Source organism: Anopheles darlingi, chromosome 2, assembly GCF_943734745.1.
Source record: "Anopheles darlingi chromosome 2, idAnoDarlMG_H_01, whole genome shotgun sequence".
Taxonomy (NCBI): Eukaryota; Metazoa; Arthropoda; class Insecta; order Diptera; family Culicidae; genus Anopheles; species Anopheles darlingi.
Window position 1 is genome coordinate 79,538,849 of NC_064874.1, and position 18,376 is coordinate 79,557,224.

At 52.1% G+C, this 18,376-nt stretch overlaps 1 protein-coding gene across 2 annotated transcripts; it reads right to left on the bottom strand.

Moving 5' to 3' along the window:
* Positions 1-3,004: 3,004 nt before the first annotated feature.
* Positions 3,005-17,721, bottom strand: LOC125960068 (limbic system-associated membrane protein). Of its 2 annotated transcripts, none has more exons than XM_049693238.1 (7): positions 16,331-17,721; positions 8,316-8,705; positions 7,931-8,062; positions 4,997-5,149; positions 4,690-4,877; positions 4,471-4,590; positions 3,005-4,383 (listed from the first exon to the last, which is right to left on the bottom strand). In XM_049693238.1, the coding sequence occupies exons 1-7, from the start codon at positions 16,428-16,430 to the stop codon at positions 3,925-3,927; spliced, it is 1,542 nt and encodes a 513-aa protein (XP_049549195.1). In that variant the 5' UTR covers positions 16,431-17,721; the 3' UTR covers positions 3,005-3,924. The 2 variants fall into 2 exon arrangements, with proteins under 2 accessions (XP_049549195.1, XP_049549194.1); XM_049693237.1 differs by having other exon boundaries at positions 8,316-8,708.
* Positions 17,722-18,376: the final 655 nt, after the last annotated feature.

The following is an 18,376-nucleotide window of genomic DNA, read 5'->3' on the forward strand; positions in this document are numbered from 1 at the left end:
ACGGAAGCTCACGGACACACACACACACAGAGGGCAGGGACGATGGGGCAGCAAACGGAGGCAAACAAATTCCCGCTTTCTGGTTCGCTGAGCCGAGGTCCTGGGTTCGTGGGTGCAACCCGAAAATCAATTGGATTGGAGCCTAGGCCTTGTAGGGCTTTTCCCCAATTTTCCCATTCGCTAGGTCTGACCGGTTGGGCAGCGGAAGGCTGCAACCGGACCCCCCCGCACCATTCGGTGGCGTATTTTTCTTTTTGATGAAATGCAATTTTCAATTCAACCATCGGTTGTCGGTTTTGATTCGGAACCAGAACCGGGCGGGTTTTTTGTCCGCTTTTTTGCGGTCGCCAGTCACTACCACCCGGCCTGGCATGAGGGGGGGGGGGGGGGGGGGCACTCACACCGAGGCAAGAAACCATAAAAATCGAAAGGATAGCCGGATAGCTGGACACAAAACAAACCGGCGGGAGGAAAATAATGGCGTAAAACAGATTCCCGTGATCGAAAACACATATACTATAAAAAAAAAACCCCTAAACCTGCCAATTCAGGCTTTTCGGGCTGGCCAGAGCCCAGTTTCTCTCTCTTTTGGGTTGCGGCCTAGTGTGGCCACACCACCGAGCCCCCTTTTTGGCGCACCGGGAGCACCCTAAGTAAATAATTTATTATCCATGATACCAGGACCACGATGCGGAGTCTCGCAGTGGTGTTAAGCGAAGGACCCTGGATCGCGAGATCACGTGACAGGATCCGGTACACTCGATTGTTATTCAACCTTGCCTTAGGGGCCTTCGGCCAAGGGCTGCTGAAGACACCGAACGCCAAGCAAAAGTTGTGTTTTAGTTATTCTCTCACCATCGCGCGCGCCGTTCGTCAACAACGTGGCGTACATTCCAGCGACGACAACGACGACGACGACGACGACGACGATGATGATGATGCGCACCGCGTTCCGGATGAATCTTCGGAAGCTTCGGGCCTTTTACTGTCGGGCCGGTCCCGGCCACAGGACAGGAAGTGGATGGAAGTGCTATGAAAAGATTTTAATTTAAACTTAATGAATGATCATCAGGAGCACCGGGAGCATAAAGTCACGCGAAACACGGGGGAAACCGACCGAAACCGGAGCGTTGGAAGGCTGGCCAGCGGTTGGGATGCGCCGGGAAGTTTATTTAAACAATAACCCCTCTCTTCTCGCCTCTCTTGGTCGCCTTTCGCGAATGCACTTATCACGCCGTCGCTCGATTCGATTATGAGCACGAACCGTCGTGCCGGGTTGCACCGACAGGACTTCACGGAAAAGCGGCCACGCGACGCGGCGATGGCGCAAACCCCGGTTGACGGTTTTATCAATTTATTATTTGGATCAATTTTTCATCCTCCCGAGCGGAGAGCGTCGGGATTATATTTGATCAGCGAAATGAAGTTATCTCGCCAAAAAGGCCGCGCGCACACACACAAACACACACACACACATTGTGCAATTGTGTCGCTCATCAAGGTGGCCGTGGAACCCGGTGGAACGAAATGAATGCAGAATATACCAAACACAGTGGCCATGATGTGTTGCATTAAAAATGACTATCAATGCCAATGCCATGTGGCATGTAGTACGGGTCCAGGGCACTTCATACACACACACACACACTCTCTTTGCTTCTGCTTCCGGAAGAAAATTTGAATCTCTTGGAAGCGTCGTCGCGTCACGCTTGTTGTCACTCGCCTTCTCGGATTCTCGCCATTCATTATGTATTTATGTGTAGCCTTCATCTTTCGCCTTTGATTTCGACGCTTCACGCTCACGCTTCGGTGCAGACACGGAGATGGAGATGGGGAATGGATGCAGCAGTCTCCGGACCGACCAACACTGTGGCCAACACTTAAAACAGCATCCAGCTTCGGTGCCGGTCCAGCTGTTTGTTCTGCGTTTCGTTCTATTGCAGTTAGACTGGTGTGTTGGACTTTTAAATTTATTCATCGTGAAGCGAGTGAGAGAGATGAAAGGCAGAGAGAGAGAGAGAGAGAGAGAGAGAGAGAGAGAGAAAGCGAGAAGCGAAAACACGTCCCACGATGGCGGAAACTGTGTCAACGAGGTGCGGAAAAATCATTCCGCAACGACAGCAAAAGAAAGCGGACTAGAAGCGACATCGACGACGACGACGACGACGATGGTGACGATGACGACGTTGGAAGGGCAAGCAAGCCATGACCGAATGACACAACAGCGATAGAAAGAAAAAGAAGAAGAAGAAGAAGAAGAAGAAGAAGAATGAACGAGTGAGCGCGAGGCCATCTTTACGGGTTGGGTGACGACGACAGCGAACATGAATTGAAACCTTTTTATCTAGTTAATTGCATCTGCAGCGCTCAGTTCCGCGCGGGAGAGGGGGAGGGGGAGGGGAGAGGGTGCAACGTTGGAGGTCACTGAAGAGGTCTGCAGCTGGAGTGCTGCAATAGCTGCATCGCCCCACCGGATGACCAGAGGTGGATTAGAGCCTACGTTTCCTAACGACCCCGAAATAGGGATTAGCAAAAATGGAGGACGCGGGCGGGAGTTAAGGTAGGTCACACCAAACTCCGTACCGCCCCGCCCCCTTCCCGGCTAAACCAATTGCTCCTGGCCGGGAGAGGGGAAACGTTTTAACGATGACCGCAACGAAAGATTCGTAGCCGGTGCAGCGGCTGCCGGATTAAACCGAGGAATGCATTTTCTTTTCTGGTTCGTTCGTTCGCTTTTCCTTTGATTTTCAACCACCACCAAGGGTTTTATCCACTTGCTTTTGATTCCTGCGGCTCACTTTGCCATGTTGAAGGGGCTTTGTAGAGGAGATAATTTAATAAATGAGACCCCATTTCGTACTCCTGCCGCCCACCGTAGGACCGTAGGACGAGCTGCAGATGTGAATCCCTTTAGCACTAATCCACCGGAAACGGCCCTAGCAACCGGAAGCAGCGGAAGCAATGTTGGAAGAGGATTTTTTCACAAAAGCATACAGCACCCCCCCCCCCTTCTCTCCTCCGACACCCGAACACCCGAGCACCGGAAACTTTTCTGTTTAACAACTTATCAACATATACATAGCACACGGAGTTTTCGGGAAAACTTTCATTAGAAATTCCTATTAGTATAACACATTCTCTCGATCTCTTGATCTCTCGATCTCTCTCTCTCTCTCTCTCTCTCTCTCTCTCTCTCTCGATCTCTTTCTAGTAGTAGTAGCAGCAGTAGTATCAGCCGCACACCCTGGTTGGCACCGCGTTATCGGATTCTTTTCTTCGAATATTATCTAGTCTAGTACACCGTGGGGGCTTCGCTTCTTCTTTGGCTCCTGGGATCGCTGGGTGTGTAAGTGTGGGTAAATTTGGCTGTGTACCTGTGTGTATAAATTGATTGACGCGTATGCCATGGTGTCTGTATAGTGTGTGCATGATTGTGTAAATCTTTAAAACCCCTTTTTTCGTTGACATTCTCCCATCTTCCTTCTTCGCATGCAAGCTTATCGGTGACGACGGCGCCCACGCACACACACACACACACGCACCGCCACCCACTGGCATTCAACATAATCCTAATCCAATGCGACGGGGGTTTCCCCGTACAATTTCCCTTCCAAGATGGTACCGAGAATCCTTACTCTGGCTGCCTTTGATCAGAGAGCGGCGCGAGACACACATTCCAATGCCTACCTTGACACTCTACCGGATCGGATTCGATCGATTGCCACGACATGCCCGGGGGCGACGACATTTTTGGTTGAAGGTTTTTGGAGCGATTTCTGCTCACTCCTTCGATGTAGGACGTTAAACAGGGATGGAAAAAGAAGAATTAGGGGGCCATGAGGAGTTGAAGGAAAAATGTGAAAGGAGCTGTCTGGGAGAGAGAGGGAAGGATAAAGAAAAGGAGCATTAACATCCTCATTCAGTTCAATGATGCCGCTGCTGTTGCTGATGGTCGACGTGGTGTGGTGTGATCGCCAGCATCATCGTCGGGGCCACCAGCACGAGACAGAGCAGTGTCCAGAGGGGTGCCACCATCACCGGGGAGACCACGGTACCACCACTGGTACCGTGCGGTTGCAGCGGATGAGTCGAAAACTCCTTCACCTCGGTCCAATCGCTGAGACCGGCCGCATTGCGTGCAGCGACCCGTATCAGGTACTTCGTATCGGGTATGAGCTGCACCAGCAGGTACGTCGCACCGTCGGCCACATCGAAGTCACGTCGGCTCGCGTGGTCCCACGAGCGCGTCCGGGAGTACTCCTCGGTCGGCATCAGCTCGAACCGGTACCCGATGACGGTGGTCGGATCGGGCGGAATATCGTGGGATTTGGTCGCACCGACGTCGATATCGAGCGTATCCGAGTTGACGCCACGTAGCTGGAACTGTGGAAGAGCAAGGGGACCAAGAGATGCTCACGTGTCTACTGCTCCCTCTCTCTCTGTCGGTCTCCATCTCTCTACCAGACTTACCAGACTCGGTGGATCCGGTTTTGTGCCCTCCTTCAGGTTGATCTCCTGCGACACCGAGCCGAGCTCATTCTTGGCCTCACACTTGTACTTCCCAAACGAGCTGCTCGTTTTTATCGATATCTGGATAGTTTAAGCACAGAAAGGAAGGACAGGGAGTTTCCATTGGAATGGATAATGAAAGTTGCTGGAGAAGGGACCAGCGACCAGCGATCAGCTTACCTGCAGCATCGACACGTGCTGACCGTAGTGGATGGTGTGGCTTTTCGGGGTAAGCTTCTTGCCACCGGCGTACCAGGTGAAGTTGGCCGCCGGTTCGGCGGCCGCCTCGCACGTCAAGTTCACCATCCCGTGCACATACCCGTACGCATCGACGACCGACGGTTTCCACTTTGGCAGATACGGTTTATCTGTGTGTTGTGAGGTGAGAGAACGGGAACGACAGAAGGGTTATGTAAGTGTCGAGGAGGCAAGGGCACGAGTGGTCCTGCGGTCAACCCAACCCTTGGACCCAGTGCCGTGTGCTTACGTTTGATGTTGAGCCGGATCGTCTTCTCCTCGAAGCTGCTGCCGGTGGTCGAGATCTGGAACGCCTTGCACGTATACTCGCCGGTGTCATTTTGTGTTACCTTTTTGATCGACATCCCATCGGCCAGCTTGCTGTACCGGCCATTGTGAGCGACTGGCGGTGGTGGTTAGTGCAAGCCAGAGAGCCAGAGCATGCAAAGACAGAAAAGGGATAACAGGAACAGGTGTGTTGTGTTGACTTGTTAACAACTCTGCCAGGGGTTCTCCCGTGGAGTACTCCACGATTGGTAATCGAACTATCGAATCCTTCGAATTCCTACGATCCTGATGATGATGATGTGGATGATGCGGATGTTGGTGCCATTCGATAGTTGTTTAGCATTTAAATTATATGGTAATGAGTTGCTTTCGGGTGCGGATCGAATTTCATCGAACCGTGGGTGCGATAACGAACCGAACAGCAATGCGCCCGGGGGCGATGGAGGCGCCTGGTAGCACCCCATTTCAATTGCGATTGATGGTCAGTGTGCTTGTGTGTGTGTGTGAGTGCGTGTGTTTGTGGAAATGATTTTCATGTTGCCGCCCTCTAACTCACTCGAATCGCGCCCCCACCAAAAACCCATATCGATGATGATCAGCTTAACGATCATCGCCATCGCTCATAAGTGGAACCGGAATTTGGTGAACCATCCCCGGTACCGGGTGTTTATGCTTGAACCCCCGTGTGTGCCGATACACAGCACCGAAAGGAAAGGAAAAACAAAAACCCTCGACCCACAAAAAAAAAATAAAATAAAGGAAACGTTCCGAAAAAAGGGACGTGTTTTTGTGTAAGCAAGTGTGAAAACCGCTTCGCAAATGCTTCGTCAAGTGGAAAGGGGGATTCAGAAAGCGCGAGAGGGAGAGGGAAAGCGTTGGGGATGGTCTTCCAGGGTGAAAACTCCACCCGGTAAAACGGGATGACTTTTTGTTTGGATATTTAATGTGCTGAAGACCTTCGGACCGTGCTGTGGGGCCAGTTTGCAACCTGGCGAGTCCCTTCACGTTCGCAGGGTCCATTTGCAGGGCAGCAACCCGGGCTCCCCTACCAGAGCTACCAGCTGACTCTGGCAGGGACGTCCTTGCCTTTTGCTGCGTGTGCTGTGTTGCTGTTGTGCGGTGGTGGTGGTGGGTTCGGTCCCCTTTTGTTTTGTTATTTATTGCTGGAAGTGTTTTCGTTCGTCCTCTGTTTCTTTTCCTTCTTCTGCTTCTCCTTGGCCGTCGCGTCTTCCTCCAACAATTAATTTGAAACCACCAGCCACCTCACCACACACACACCCGTTTCCCGCGTTTCCCTTCTCACGACTTCTGATGCGATTTATGTTCAGTTTATCGTTTCCCGTCCAAAGGGGAGCGACTGTAACTTGGAAGTTGCTGTGGCTACTAGATAGACACCTTGACGACCAGCCACCACCAAGTGGTTGTTGTGGTTGCGAAGACGAGATTTCGTCGGTTTTCTCCCCTCCCATTTTCTTCTACCCGGTGTGTTCTGTTTGTTGGGAACCCCTTTTTAATGCTCGATGCACCGACGACGGACAGGTGTAAGCATTCGAAGCGTTGAAGGCGTCCTCTTGAGACTCGGAAGGAGCAAGTTTTGAGGAATTCATTAAAATTCTCTCCAAAAAACACAAACACACTCAAACACAGAAAAACACACACACAGACACTGTGCACTGCACTGCAAACTATCATCAGACGGAACAGTTTACAATGTTTCACCCCGTTTACAGGCGAAGCTTACTACGATCGTAGCGCACTCCGGCGTGCCAGGTGGTACCAGGGTGCCAGGGTGCTCTTGTTGTTGTTGTTATTGTTGTTGACATGTACCCATGACGACCAGCCGTTTGTCGTTTACCGTTCGTCATCGTCGTCGTCGTCTTCTCGTAAACGTTCTTTGCTGTTCCGTTTTCAATTGAAACGTACCGCGTCAAATCTGCGATAAAAAGCTTTTATGTGTGATTTGAGTCCCCCGTTGCCAGGCTGCGGACGCTGCGTTTTAACGGACACGAGCGTAGATGATGATGCTTTTAAGGTTGAGCCCCCATAAAACAACATAAAACACGCGACACACAACACACCGCACAGCGCACGACGATGACGACGACCGCAAGGTCCTGTAAGTTGTGTGAGCAAAGACAAGGACCCCCAGGGAGGGGGAGGGGGAGGTTGCGCGAAAAAGGGCGAAAAGAAAAGCGACAAAACCGGAGGAGGAGTCTTGGTCCCACCGGAGGAACTCCATGAATCCAGGCGATGATCGCCGCTGTCGTCGCATCGTCGGCGTCGGAAAAGCTTTTAAACCCCCTCAACCCCCCTCGGGGGGTGGTGGTATTGGTTGTACCCGAGGGAGGGGAAGGGATGGAGTGTCACCTCCCTGATGCAGCATCGTTTGCGAATGAGTGTTTTTGTGTGTGTGCGCTTACACGTTCGCATCTCCTCTTCATCGGCAGCGCGAAGAAACAATGCATGTTTCGCCATCATAATCATTGCAGTTGCTGGCATGCGCCACCCTCGGGAGGTGTCCTCCCCTCTAGGACAGCACCCCCGGAGGGAATCGGTCGTCCATCATTCGCTTCCAGTTCCAGTGTGTCTTCAGTGCTGCCCGGAGGTGTGCCTCTGGGATGGGAGGTACACCCGGGGTGAACATAAATTTAACCCACTGCACAGCATCATATTGCACACCTCTCCAAGGGGAGGGACGGGAGGGGAGGAGGGTGATCACAGGTGAGCAAAAAAGCTTTTAGACACCGCGACCGCGACGACAACGATGACAACGACGGTCCATCAACGGTCGACCAACACAGGAGGGAATGGGGAGGATGATGCTCTTCCCCGGTACCGTCGAAGGGAAGGGATGCAGAATGAAGGGTGCAAGGGGTTGTAGCGGTTCTATACTCACAGTACAATGGTTGGCCATTGAAGTACCACGACACGGACGGTTCCGGATGGCCTTTCACCTCGCACCGGATGGTTGCGTCCTTGTCCTCCACCGCCGTCTGCACGTTGCTCGTATCCCGGAACGAGATGGGCTCTGGATGGTGGTAGATAGTACGTGCGTGTGTGTGTGTGTTTGCACGATAGAAAGGGTAAAGAGATAGGAAAAAAAGAAAGGAAATCGTTACACCGAGGGCACTTAGTAGCAGCAGGAGGTACTCCTGCTCCTGATGCCTGCAATCGAGCATGCGATGCTTCGGTCTCTTCGGAGATGATGATGATGATGATGGTCGATCATTTGTCCTGGCACGTCCATTTGACCTGACGTGACGCCTTACGTAGAAACGTACCATAAACGATCATTTTGAAGGATTTCTGCAGTGGTGGTGGTGGCGTCGAGGACGGGGTGCCACCGTTGGTCTTATTCGGACCGACCACCTCACAGGTCCAGTTGCCCTGATCCGACCGCTCGATCTTCTCAAATATCAACAGCAGCGCGTTGTCCTTCCGCTCGATATGCACCCGACCGCGCTTCTCCTCGATGACCGCGTTCTTGGGCGTGCGCCACCGTAGCTTCGTGTCCGGATTCGAGTGTCCACAGCTGGCGATCCGGGACTGGTTGACGAAGTGTGCCAGCTCCTCGTCCGGTGTGATCGTTAGCGTACCGGCGGCCGACGACGAGTGCTTCCCGTTCGCGCCACCATTGCTGCTGATTTGTTGGTTCCCATTAGCGGTACCAGCTACTGGAGAGAAGGAAGAGATAGACAGAGAAATGGGGTTTTAAAATAGGGGAAAGCGTAATGTCCACCACCAAGCGAACGAACGAACGTCGGTGGCGGTTAATTATGAATCACTCCCATGATGCGACAACGGCAGGATGACGATGATGATGATTCGGTTGAATGGTCACCATCACCACCAGCGACGCCGCGCACTGACCACGGTTCGTTCTCGATTGATTAATTGTGTCAATTACGTGACCGATTCTAAGTGGGTGCGCACTCCACAGAGAGAGAGAGAGAAAGAAAGAGAGAGAGTGTGTGTAGCGTGTGAGCAATTAATTCTTCGTCACCGTCGCCATTGCTACGACAACGGTCTAAAGAAGGTGCCGCTGCGCCAACTGCGTGGGCCTCTCGCAAGTCGCCGGTGACGAAGCAACAAATGACCGCTGACCCTCGTACCGAGCGTGTCCGGTGATGGCCAGTGGGAAGCAGTTAATGAAAATTGACGAGAAGAACGGTACGGAAGAGGTGGTGGTGGTGGTGGTGTTGGTAGTGGCAATGGTGGTGCAATATGCTGTGACAAATTGTTGTGGCCACACACAAGTGCGCGAGCAACCGAGCATTATCAGCATAAACATCAGCAGCAGCAGCAGCACCATCACCAGATAGCAATCGCGCGCCAATCGATTATGCAGACAGTGTGTATGTGTGCGTGTGTGTGTGCTGGTGTGCAAAAAACCTGTGAAACCGTTGCTGCAATCCTTCTGCTGCTGCCTTTGAGGATGAAGCAGAGTCAAGCAGCGTAATCCCGATCGGTATTTGGGACATTGCGGTAAACACACGCAGATATTTGCGTGCCACAGGGGTCGTTCGGTTCACACTCGCTCAGTGCTCATGCTCATGCGGTTGGTCCGGCAACAACAACCACTGCCAGATCAGACGAAAGAGGGAAAAAGGGCACATTCGAATTTTGAAAATCGATCCAGCGCTTGATTTATGATAAAATATCCGCTTAGCCTTGGGCTAATTGGTGCAATACCGATTGAGGGGCCATTTCTAACGAATTCCTGATTTCTCTCTCTCTCTCTCTCTCTCTCTCTCTCTCTCTCTCTCTCTCTCTCTCTCTCTCTCTTTCTCTCTCTGTTGCTGCTGTTATCGAGAAGAGATACCTGCACCATCATGCACGTCAGTGTAATCGAAGAATTGTTGATTAAACTAAACCATCAATCCGGACCAGGACACATGACCACCAGTACAGGTTGTTTTACTTTCCGGTAAAACGAATTTATGGATAATTGGGAAGGATGAAACCGTAATTAATTGCACCGCCAACCGGCCAACCACCGAACGTGGAGCTAATGTGGTTTAATCGAAGCGTATGATGGTACGACGGGACGGGATACGACGCTGGAAGTCCAATTGGACCGGTCGGTGCTCGACGCCGGTGCACAAAGCCACAAAGACGGCCCCGGGGAAGTCGATAAATTACCGAACCGACCGACGATCTGCTGGCGCTGTGCTTCTACGAGAAGAAACCGAGAAATCCGAGCCAACGGAGGCCAACGTCAGAAACATCGTTCTCGAGGAGTTTGCGAAGCGATTCCTTAAGAACGAAGAACGAGAGGATTTATTTGTGGCCAACGGTGTGCTCGGTGGTAGGATAGTCGTAAGCACGGAACACGATCGACTTACTGGAAGGATGGAAGGTCTTTTGCCTCCGCCATTTCGAGGCCATTAAATCGCAAATCGGTACCCCGTTCCCGGTACCCCGGCGACTGATTGCATTCCCTGGCTTCGCTGGTGTGGCCGGCAAATCTACCAGACGGCCAGCCAGCTCCAAGCTGTAGCAGTTGTAAAGTCTTAACACTCCCGGCACCAGCGGCAGCGGCAGCAGAAGCATGTTTGTGGTTCATAGTCTTAAGGCTATTTGCTTCTTAGCTGATCGAGAGAGAGAAAGGAAGAGAGTGGCAGAGAGAAAGAGAGAGTAGCAGGCAGACCAGCCGGAGAGCACCTTCATGATGATGAGTCAGGCCACAATCAATCACACGGCACACAAGCGTCGCACACAAACACCCGCACACACCGTGGTAAGACGCTGACGTGGCACAAAAATGGATTCCACAGCCCATAAGCCACACACACCCGCATCACCACATTTGATTGCCATCGATCACGGCGTGTGGCCGTCCGGAGCACCTCTCTTTTCACCCCGTTGATAAATGCGTGCGGCGAGGACTCTAAGCGAGGAGGCAGAAGATCCACTTAAGCAGGGAAAGGGAGAGGGTGTATCCATTTGCGTACTGCAGATCATGGCACGGGTTGAAGGCGCTTGATCCGGAGTGCGTTCCGGAGCGGGACCTCAACCCGAAAGTGCCAACTCACCACCAGCACCACCCGAAGACGGTCTTGGACGGCTAGTTCTGCATCAAATTATGGATCCTTGGATCGACTTGAATGAAGATTGACTTGTTATCGCAGCGAGCGCGGTCGCGCACACACACATACCAGTCGAACACACACACACACACACACGCCCTGTTGTGTCTACTGGAAGGAGCTTGGGGAAAGGGTCGTGGAAGGAAATTCAATTTTCGAATTTCGTGCTGGAAGAACAGCAACCGTGAAGCGCGCGTTGGTGCGTGCGTGGAAGTGTGTGACGACGACGACGACGACGACGGCCAGGGACTCAGGTCTTGGGGTGTCGAGTCGTCGCTTTTGCTTTGATTAGCGATGGATGTAATCAAAGTCGGCCATAAATCCACCTATCCTGAGCGGTTAAGTAGTCCGCCGACGCTGTGTGTGTGTCAGGGTGTGTCAAGATGATGAAGCTCAAGCGCTTGCTTTGATGTTGTCGTCAACGTCGCCGTCGTTTATGAGGACACACACTCCGAGTGGATGCTTTCAGGTATAGTTTCCTAGTATCCGAGCATCCCAACGACACACCCTCGACTCACACAAGAAGCACGAGAGGTTATGGTGCGACGAGTGGTGAGGAATAGTGGGTTTTGTATCGATCAACCCTTCCCGCGAAGGGGGATGCCATTTTCATCGGTTCATCGGAGGTAATTAACGCTGCTCCATATGGAGTCTCTCCAGGTGCTCTCGGGTCCAACCAGGAGTTGCAGCTTCGATGCACATTGACGCAATAATAATCCAGTTCCATCCACTAGTGGGTGGCCCTTTTCTCTCCCTCGAGAAGGTTGCAGCATCCCCTCGACGATGGTGGTTAAAGCCGATAATTGAACGTTAACTCCAGGAACCATTAGGCATACATTACATATCTCGTGCTATTGCGTAACAGTTTCATCAGTAGATAGAGAGCTTTCCGGGAATATGTTGATTGTTATTTTGCCCCGTATTTCCTTCCCCGTGCCATGCTTGATCGAAGCGATCATCAATTTCGTGGCAACACATTTTAGAAAGCAAAAAAAAAACAAACATCCCGATCCCCGATGGTGCTCTCTCCGTCTGATGTTTTGCTGGATCTGCTCGATAATTGGAGTGGTTTTCCTTGGAAGGAGGATTTCCACCACTCTGCTGGTGGCTGAAAATGGAGATTTATCTTGCATCCGTGCTGCGAAGCTGAAAAAGACGCTCAAAGTGCGGTCAAAAGCTTCAAAAGCGCGGTCAAAGCAGTACATGGGGGGCATCTGGCCGGAGCGAGGGACGGGGTCATTGGTCACCCCACGCCCCTTAAACCCGGGGCTCCTTGTTACGCCGAATGCAAAGTTCTCCTCAGGCATAATCTTTCACGAGCACATATTGCAAAACTTTTAACGAAACTTGCTTCCTGCTTCCTCTGCGTCGTCTTTTCCTGGTGGTGTTTTTGAGGTTCCACTGCATCCTTCCTGCTTCCTTCCTTCCTTTGGACAGAGAGAGAGAGAGAGAGTTGTCCAACAAAACTTCCATTCCACTCGACTCGCACACACTCTTGCTTATCGCTGCCGCGTCATCACAGAGCACAGACCACGGACCACGATCGCAACACCAACGCCAAATAGTTATGAGCCCGTCCACAGCTCCGCTCCAACAACATGGCGCTCGAGTCTTTTCCAGCCAATTGCGCCAATCTCTGGTACGGGTTGGAGTAGGGGGTGTGGAAAACTTTCTTTCTTTTCCTCAATTTTTTTTTGTCTTTTTGTAATGAAAAGCATGATCTCTCGCGAGCGCTGGAGTGAAAACTGCTTTTGGCAGCCACAGCCGGTGCCATGGCTCTGTGTGTGTGTGCGTGTGTGTGTGTTTTGGGGAGAATGGGAAAACCTCACCCCCCCCCCTCCCACCGGCTACACTATTTATCACCGATGAGAAGCGGTCGAGAACCGAAAGTTGTGAACGAGATGCATCCCTTAGTTGCCACCGAGGGCGAAGTGGACGTTGTGCGGGGGGTAGTTGCGCTCCGGGGGTTGCAAAAAGTTTTTATTTTTCCTCAATTTCCCAGCGATGGTTCCATTGTCGGACTCCATTATGGTCAGTTTCTGTACGTGGCACGTGGATAGTGACCGGGAATTATCTTCCTTTACCTGCTCTTCTACTGCTTCTACTGCTGCATCTGCTGCTGCCGCCGATGCCGACCTCCCTCTGTTTACTGAGCGCGAACCTTGGCCTGCGGCTTGCCGGGATCGGTTGGTCGGTCCCGGCCAGTGAAGAAGGAAATGTTTTGCGATAAATCCCGCCGTTGTCTTGCCCATTGCTTCGACTGCGAGTTTTACCGGGACGATAGTTTTAAATATTCAACATCCATTTTGATTTCCCTTCCACCACTAATCCCTCTTTCTTTCCCCTCTTCCCCACCGGGTTTGGGGCGAGTTGTCTCTTTAGAAGCCCGACCGGAAAACTAATTCCTTTGATCTAAACACACGACCATCCGAGTGAAATGCACTTTTACCGCTCCAAACACACACACATGCACACACAAGCATACACCACCACTAAACCAAATAAATGTGACCGAAATTTGTGAAAAAGCATCACACCCTCCACCCCCTTAGACCCACTCCCTTCTCCTTCTCTGAACCAGGATCCGATGTTTACAGTGTGAGCATAAAATGGGGCTGCAAAATGGGGTTTCGGTTCAGCTTTCGGATCCGATCGAGGGGTTTTCAAAGTTTTATCGTTGCAATACTGTGTCCTACCGGCCGGCCGGCCGCCCACCCGACCATCCGGAACATGGAAATCCCGGAAGTTTGTTCCTCCAAAAATCTCGAAACCCTTTCCTCGATGCTGCTACTGCTGTTGCTGCTGCTGTTGCTGCTGCTGTTGCTGATGAATAAATAATCGTTTAGCTTGGTCCCTAGTTTCAACCACAGAAGCAGCATCGTTGGTTTTGCTCGCTTCGAATAGGGGCTTTGGGGCAGAGGATCGTTTATTGAGGCAGGTCCTGGTGGCAACCGTTGCAAGCTCAGCCCGTTGAGTGAGGTTTTGCTGGTTGAAAGGGTAATTGGAGGATTGATAGCAGCAGACACGATAAATGTTGCTCTAATGGATATGCGATGCAGCCAACCAACCAACCAGACAACGAGGCAACCTGTTAGTCCATACAGCTCAGGAACGCAAGGACCAGAACTCAAGGGCAGTGAGGTTTAAGCCCTATGTTTAGCCGACGCTGCTTGGCCGGATGCACCGCCACGACCCATCACCGATCCGATGCTCACATTAATTTCCGGATTTAACCAAAGCGACACCGGGTGGTACCGCTCCTTAGGGGGTTTAAATTTATGTTTCAGTCATCGCGCGACGCCACCAAAAACGGAGCATAGTTTGGTGGGGAGGGGAGGGAGATTTTAAAAATTCATTCTTGCATCATGAATTCTGCAGAAAAAAGGCCCCCTCGTCCGTGTTGTCGAGCATGAATGAACAATGACGGGGAAGGGAGGGGCTGGAACTCGTTTTAATGGTTGTAAATCAGAAGATAAGGAGGCCAGTGCGAGGAGGACACGCGAAATGATAAAGCGAGCAAACCAAGGAGCTCTCTGCTCTCGCAAGCTTTCAAATGGCCTACTACTCCTCAGCATCGTCGTCGTCGTCGTCCCTACTCGCTACTCTACTCGGCAATCCATCACGTTCGCTCTGCTTCGCATACGCTCCAGTTCTCGGGTTTTTGGCACCGGGGGTTCTTCCAGATCGCTTCTGCTCTTTCCTGCTGCTTCTGTCACATGGAACATGGCAGCATATATGCTGGCTGCTGGTGCTGCTGCTGCTGCTGCTGGTCGATTGTCATGCAGCATGCGGAAGACATATTTGGGTTAGGTCGTTGCCGAAAAAGCTGCTTTTGTAATCCTTGATAAGGCAAACGGCACCGGCTACCGGGGGGTACCCGTAGCTCACGTTATCAATCATGACTGATGCTGTGCCAGGGCCAGCACCGGCAGCAGCAGCAGCAGCAGCACCGGAAGCTCCATTCTAATGGCATTTTGGAACACGCAGAGAGAGGCAGCAAAGTGGTGCGGCATGAATTATTTGCCATTGTTAATCAATATCCGGGGTCCCGATTCCATCCGGCCGCCTCTTTCCGCCGAGGAGGACTGCAGGAGGACGCTACCGAAATGATTCACGATTTGTCATTTTTCCCGTTACGGGCACCAGACTCCTGCCTCTCCGGGTCCTGCAGGCTGCGGTGCTGTTCAGTTGAGTTTTTTTTTCGACGAATCTCGAAAATCTCAACAACAAATCGAACGACGAGCACATCGTTAGATGCCAGTTAGGCCGTTCGTTCTGTTCCATCTGACTGACAGAAATCGGCTTTTCGTTCCGTGATCGATCTGTAGCGGCATCAGTAGCAGCAGCAGCAGCAGCAGCAGCAGCAGCAGCAGCAGCAGCAGCAGCAGCAGCAGCAGCAGCAGCAGCAGTTGTTGTGCATCTCACACACACAATAAAGTGGCCGACCTCCGGGGTCCATTTCCGGTGTCTACGTCGTCGGCCGCGGTATGTCTTTGTCATGAGATGAACGCGTGAAGGCGACACATTGCGGCCAAGAATAGAACATAAACTCGATTTGCATACCTCCACTCGGCTTCCAGTCTTCCCCCTTTGCGTCACAATGAATCACAAGCGCAGTCGTGTACAGTGTAGGAGGTGTCAGATGCAGCACTGTTGCATGCTTCGACGCGCCCAACAACAGCAGCAACGGGAGGTTGCTGACTTCGCGGATGATGGCCCTGAACGTATTCACGCCCTTTCCCCTTTCGGCCTCGTGCGTCCATAATCCATGCTGCTGACTGGCTGGCTGCAGCATAAGCCGTCAACGATACCGCGTGCAAGCGACGGAAGACGAACCGAGCCGGATTATGCTCGCTACCCGTGGCACAACATCTGGTGCAGCGGAAGTGGCTAAACGGAACCGAGCATTAGACGGTGGCCACGTGTTTTTTTTTTGTCTGACGTCTGACCTTGAGACAAACGGCGTGTGAATGTTTCGCGACCATTTTTTTTTGCTTTCTTTTCGGTCGTTCGTTCACGAGTGTGTTGTTGTCTTTGTTCCGCTCTAAATTCTTATCCAGAGGAGGAGACGGGCATTGTAAACGGTTATGCCGTGCATTCGTCGCGAGCCGGTCAAAAACCGCGAAGCTCTTCGCTGAGCCGTGTCCTCCCCTCGACTCTATCCAATTAGTAACTTCTTGGCATTCCCCCGACAGACGCTTACTTACCGACAGCGAACACCAGCACCAGCACCAGCAGCCGTAGCAGGAAATTGAATCCAAAGTGCATCCGAGACATGGTAATCCGGGGAGTAATCATTGTCACCATCCGTGCCGTACCGTCGCTTCGTATCCTTCCTGTTGCAGTGTTGCAGTGTTGCAGTTGCAGTTGCAGTTACAGGCTGTAGCAGGCGAACGTAACGAACGCCTTCACTTTCGGAAGCTCCCGGAAACCCCCGGGAAGGTGTGCTAATGAGCCGTCCCTGGAAGCGGAAGGGACACACGCAATGCTTCGTAATGCTCGCTGCTTGGTAGGAATTTCCTCGCGCGGTGGATAAATGTGCAATTATGCATGCGCTATGGCTGGCACGTTGCTAGCGTTGCTTTACGCCTGTGTAAAGACCGTTACGAGCCCTTAACACCGACCACGGTTGCGTCACGGTTTTGCGCGAAACTTTGCAGGAAACACAAGAGGATCACCAGACACACACACACACGAGCGCGTGCACGCGGACTGCGGCTGCGGTACACTTCCTGTTGTTATACAGCGCGCCCCATCGGCCTCTGGAGCGCGTGGCACCGAACGCGTCCCATTAATTGGATTATATTCGACTATCGAGCCACATTCGTGGACGTGGACGACGGCGACGAACACTTCGACTTTGACTTTGACTTCGACTTCAAATCGACATTCAACAACGGGGCCAAGAGATGGCGATTCGTTTCACATTTAGGTACAACTTTGCACGCTACGCGACGCTTAATTAGTGAACCAACGATCTCACAGCGAACACCACTCGCCGCGCCGCAGGAAATCCCTCCCCCCGGGGGTGCACAACCACCGAAACCACTTGCACCCACTAGAGCACCCCACTTATGTCGAATAAATTGAATTACCGACGACCGCGGGTGCGCTCTCTCTCTCTACCTCTCTCTCTTAAGACACTGGAACACGTCACACAAACGTCACAGACACACACACACACACGTTGGACACGCGGAAGTGGACACTAGATAACGCAATGCGCATCGAAACGTCCATCCAGCCAGCCAGCCAGCCAGCCAGCCAACGTCAAACCATCAATCTTCAATTTGTGTCTGCGCTACTTTCTCACTTTAGCCAAGGGTGTGTGTGTATGCATCCGACCCGGCACCGAGGGTCACCGAAGGGTGTCCGAAGGGGGTGCGATCGTGATGCTACTTTGACCGGCCGAGGGTGGGGGTTGGTGGTTTAAGGGATGCGATCAATCAATGCAATCACTCGCACCATGCAGCAGTCCCCACAAACACGATCGTTGGCAATTGGCCACACACGCACGGACACACACGCACACAACGCACCTCGTATGTTCCCTTTTGTTTTGTTTCCTCCCGCCGTTTCCCAGGGAGATGTAGACGGGCCGAGGTTCCAAACGAGACTGAGAAGGGTCGGTCGGTTGGCCAATTCGTTTGCCCGCCGCTACTGAACCGCTTTTGGGTGAGTGACGCGATGATGTTCGTTTGCGCGCAGCCGCACGCTCCGCTGTACGGTGAGCTCCACGAAGCAGCTGGAAGTGTGTATACTGTCCATGCTGCTGCTGCTGCTGCTGCTGCTGCTGCTGGAGAAATGTGACCAACTATACTATGGTGGAGGAATTGAACGTCGTTAATAGCTGCGCCGTGTAGTGCGTGCAGACATCATCGCACACCAGCATTCGCCATGCATTATGTAGATAAAGTTTTGCGATTAGCACGCTGTATCCCCCCGGCTGTGTTAAGGGTGAAGGGAGGGCTTCCTTTTTCTGCCTCGTAAAAAAGGGGTTGAGGTCACGTCAGATCCCGTTAACCTGTTGCTGGTGTCACATTTACGTTTCAGTGAACTTTGTACGCGCCCTTTTTTTCGTTAATTACCAATCTACTGGGTGGGGGTTGATGTAATGTGAGGGTGTCCTTTCGAGGTATTCTGATTTATCCTAGCAGCTGTTGGGACGGAGTAGGCGACATGATAGTTGGGCACCGATCTAGTTCACATTGTATCCATGTCGAAGCGTTTATCTGTCAGTTTGCTACTCAGAA

Bases quoted from the DNA above. Each gene is read 5' to 3' on its own strand.
- LOC125960068 (XM_049693237.1), bottom strand. From the start codon at position 16,430: ATGGTGACAATGATTACTCCCCGGATTACCATGTCTCGGATGCACTTT. The intron at 8,063-8,315 runs GTACGTTTCTAC...ACCACCATCCAG, and splicing joins CTTCAAAATGATCGTTTATG to AGCCCATCTCGTTCCGGGAT. The intron at 5,150-7,930 runs GTGAGTATAGAA...CACCACCGCCAG, and splicing joins CAATGGCCAACCATTGTACT to TCGCTCACAATGGCCGGTAC.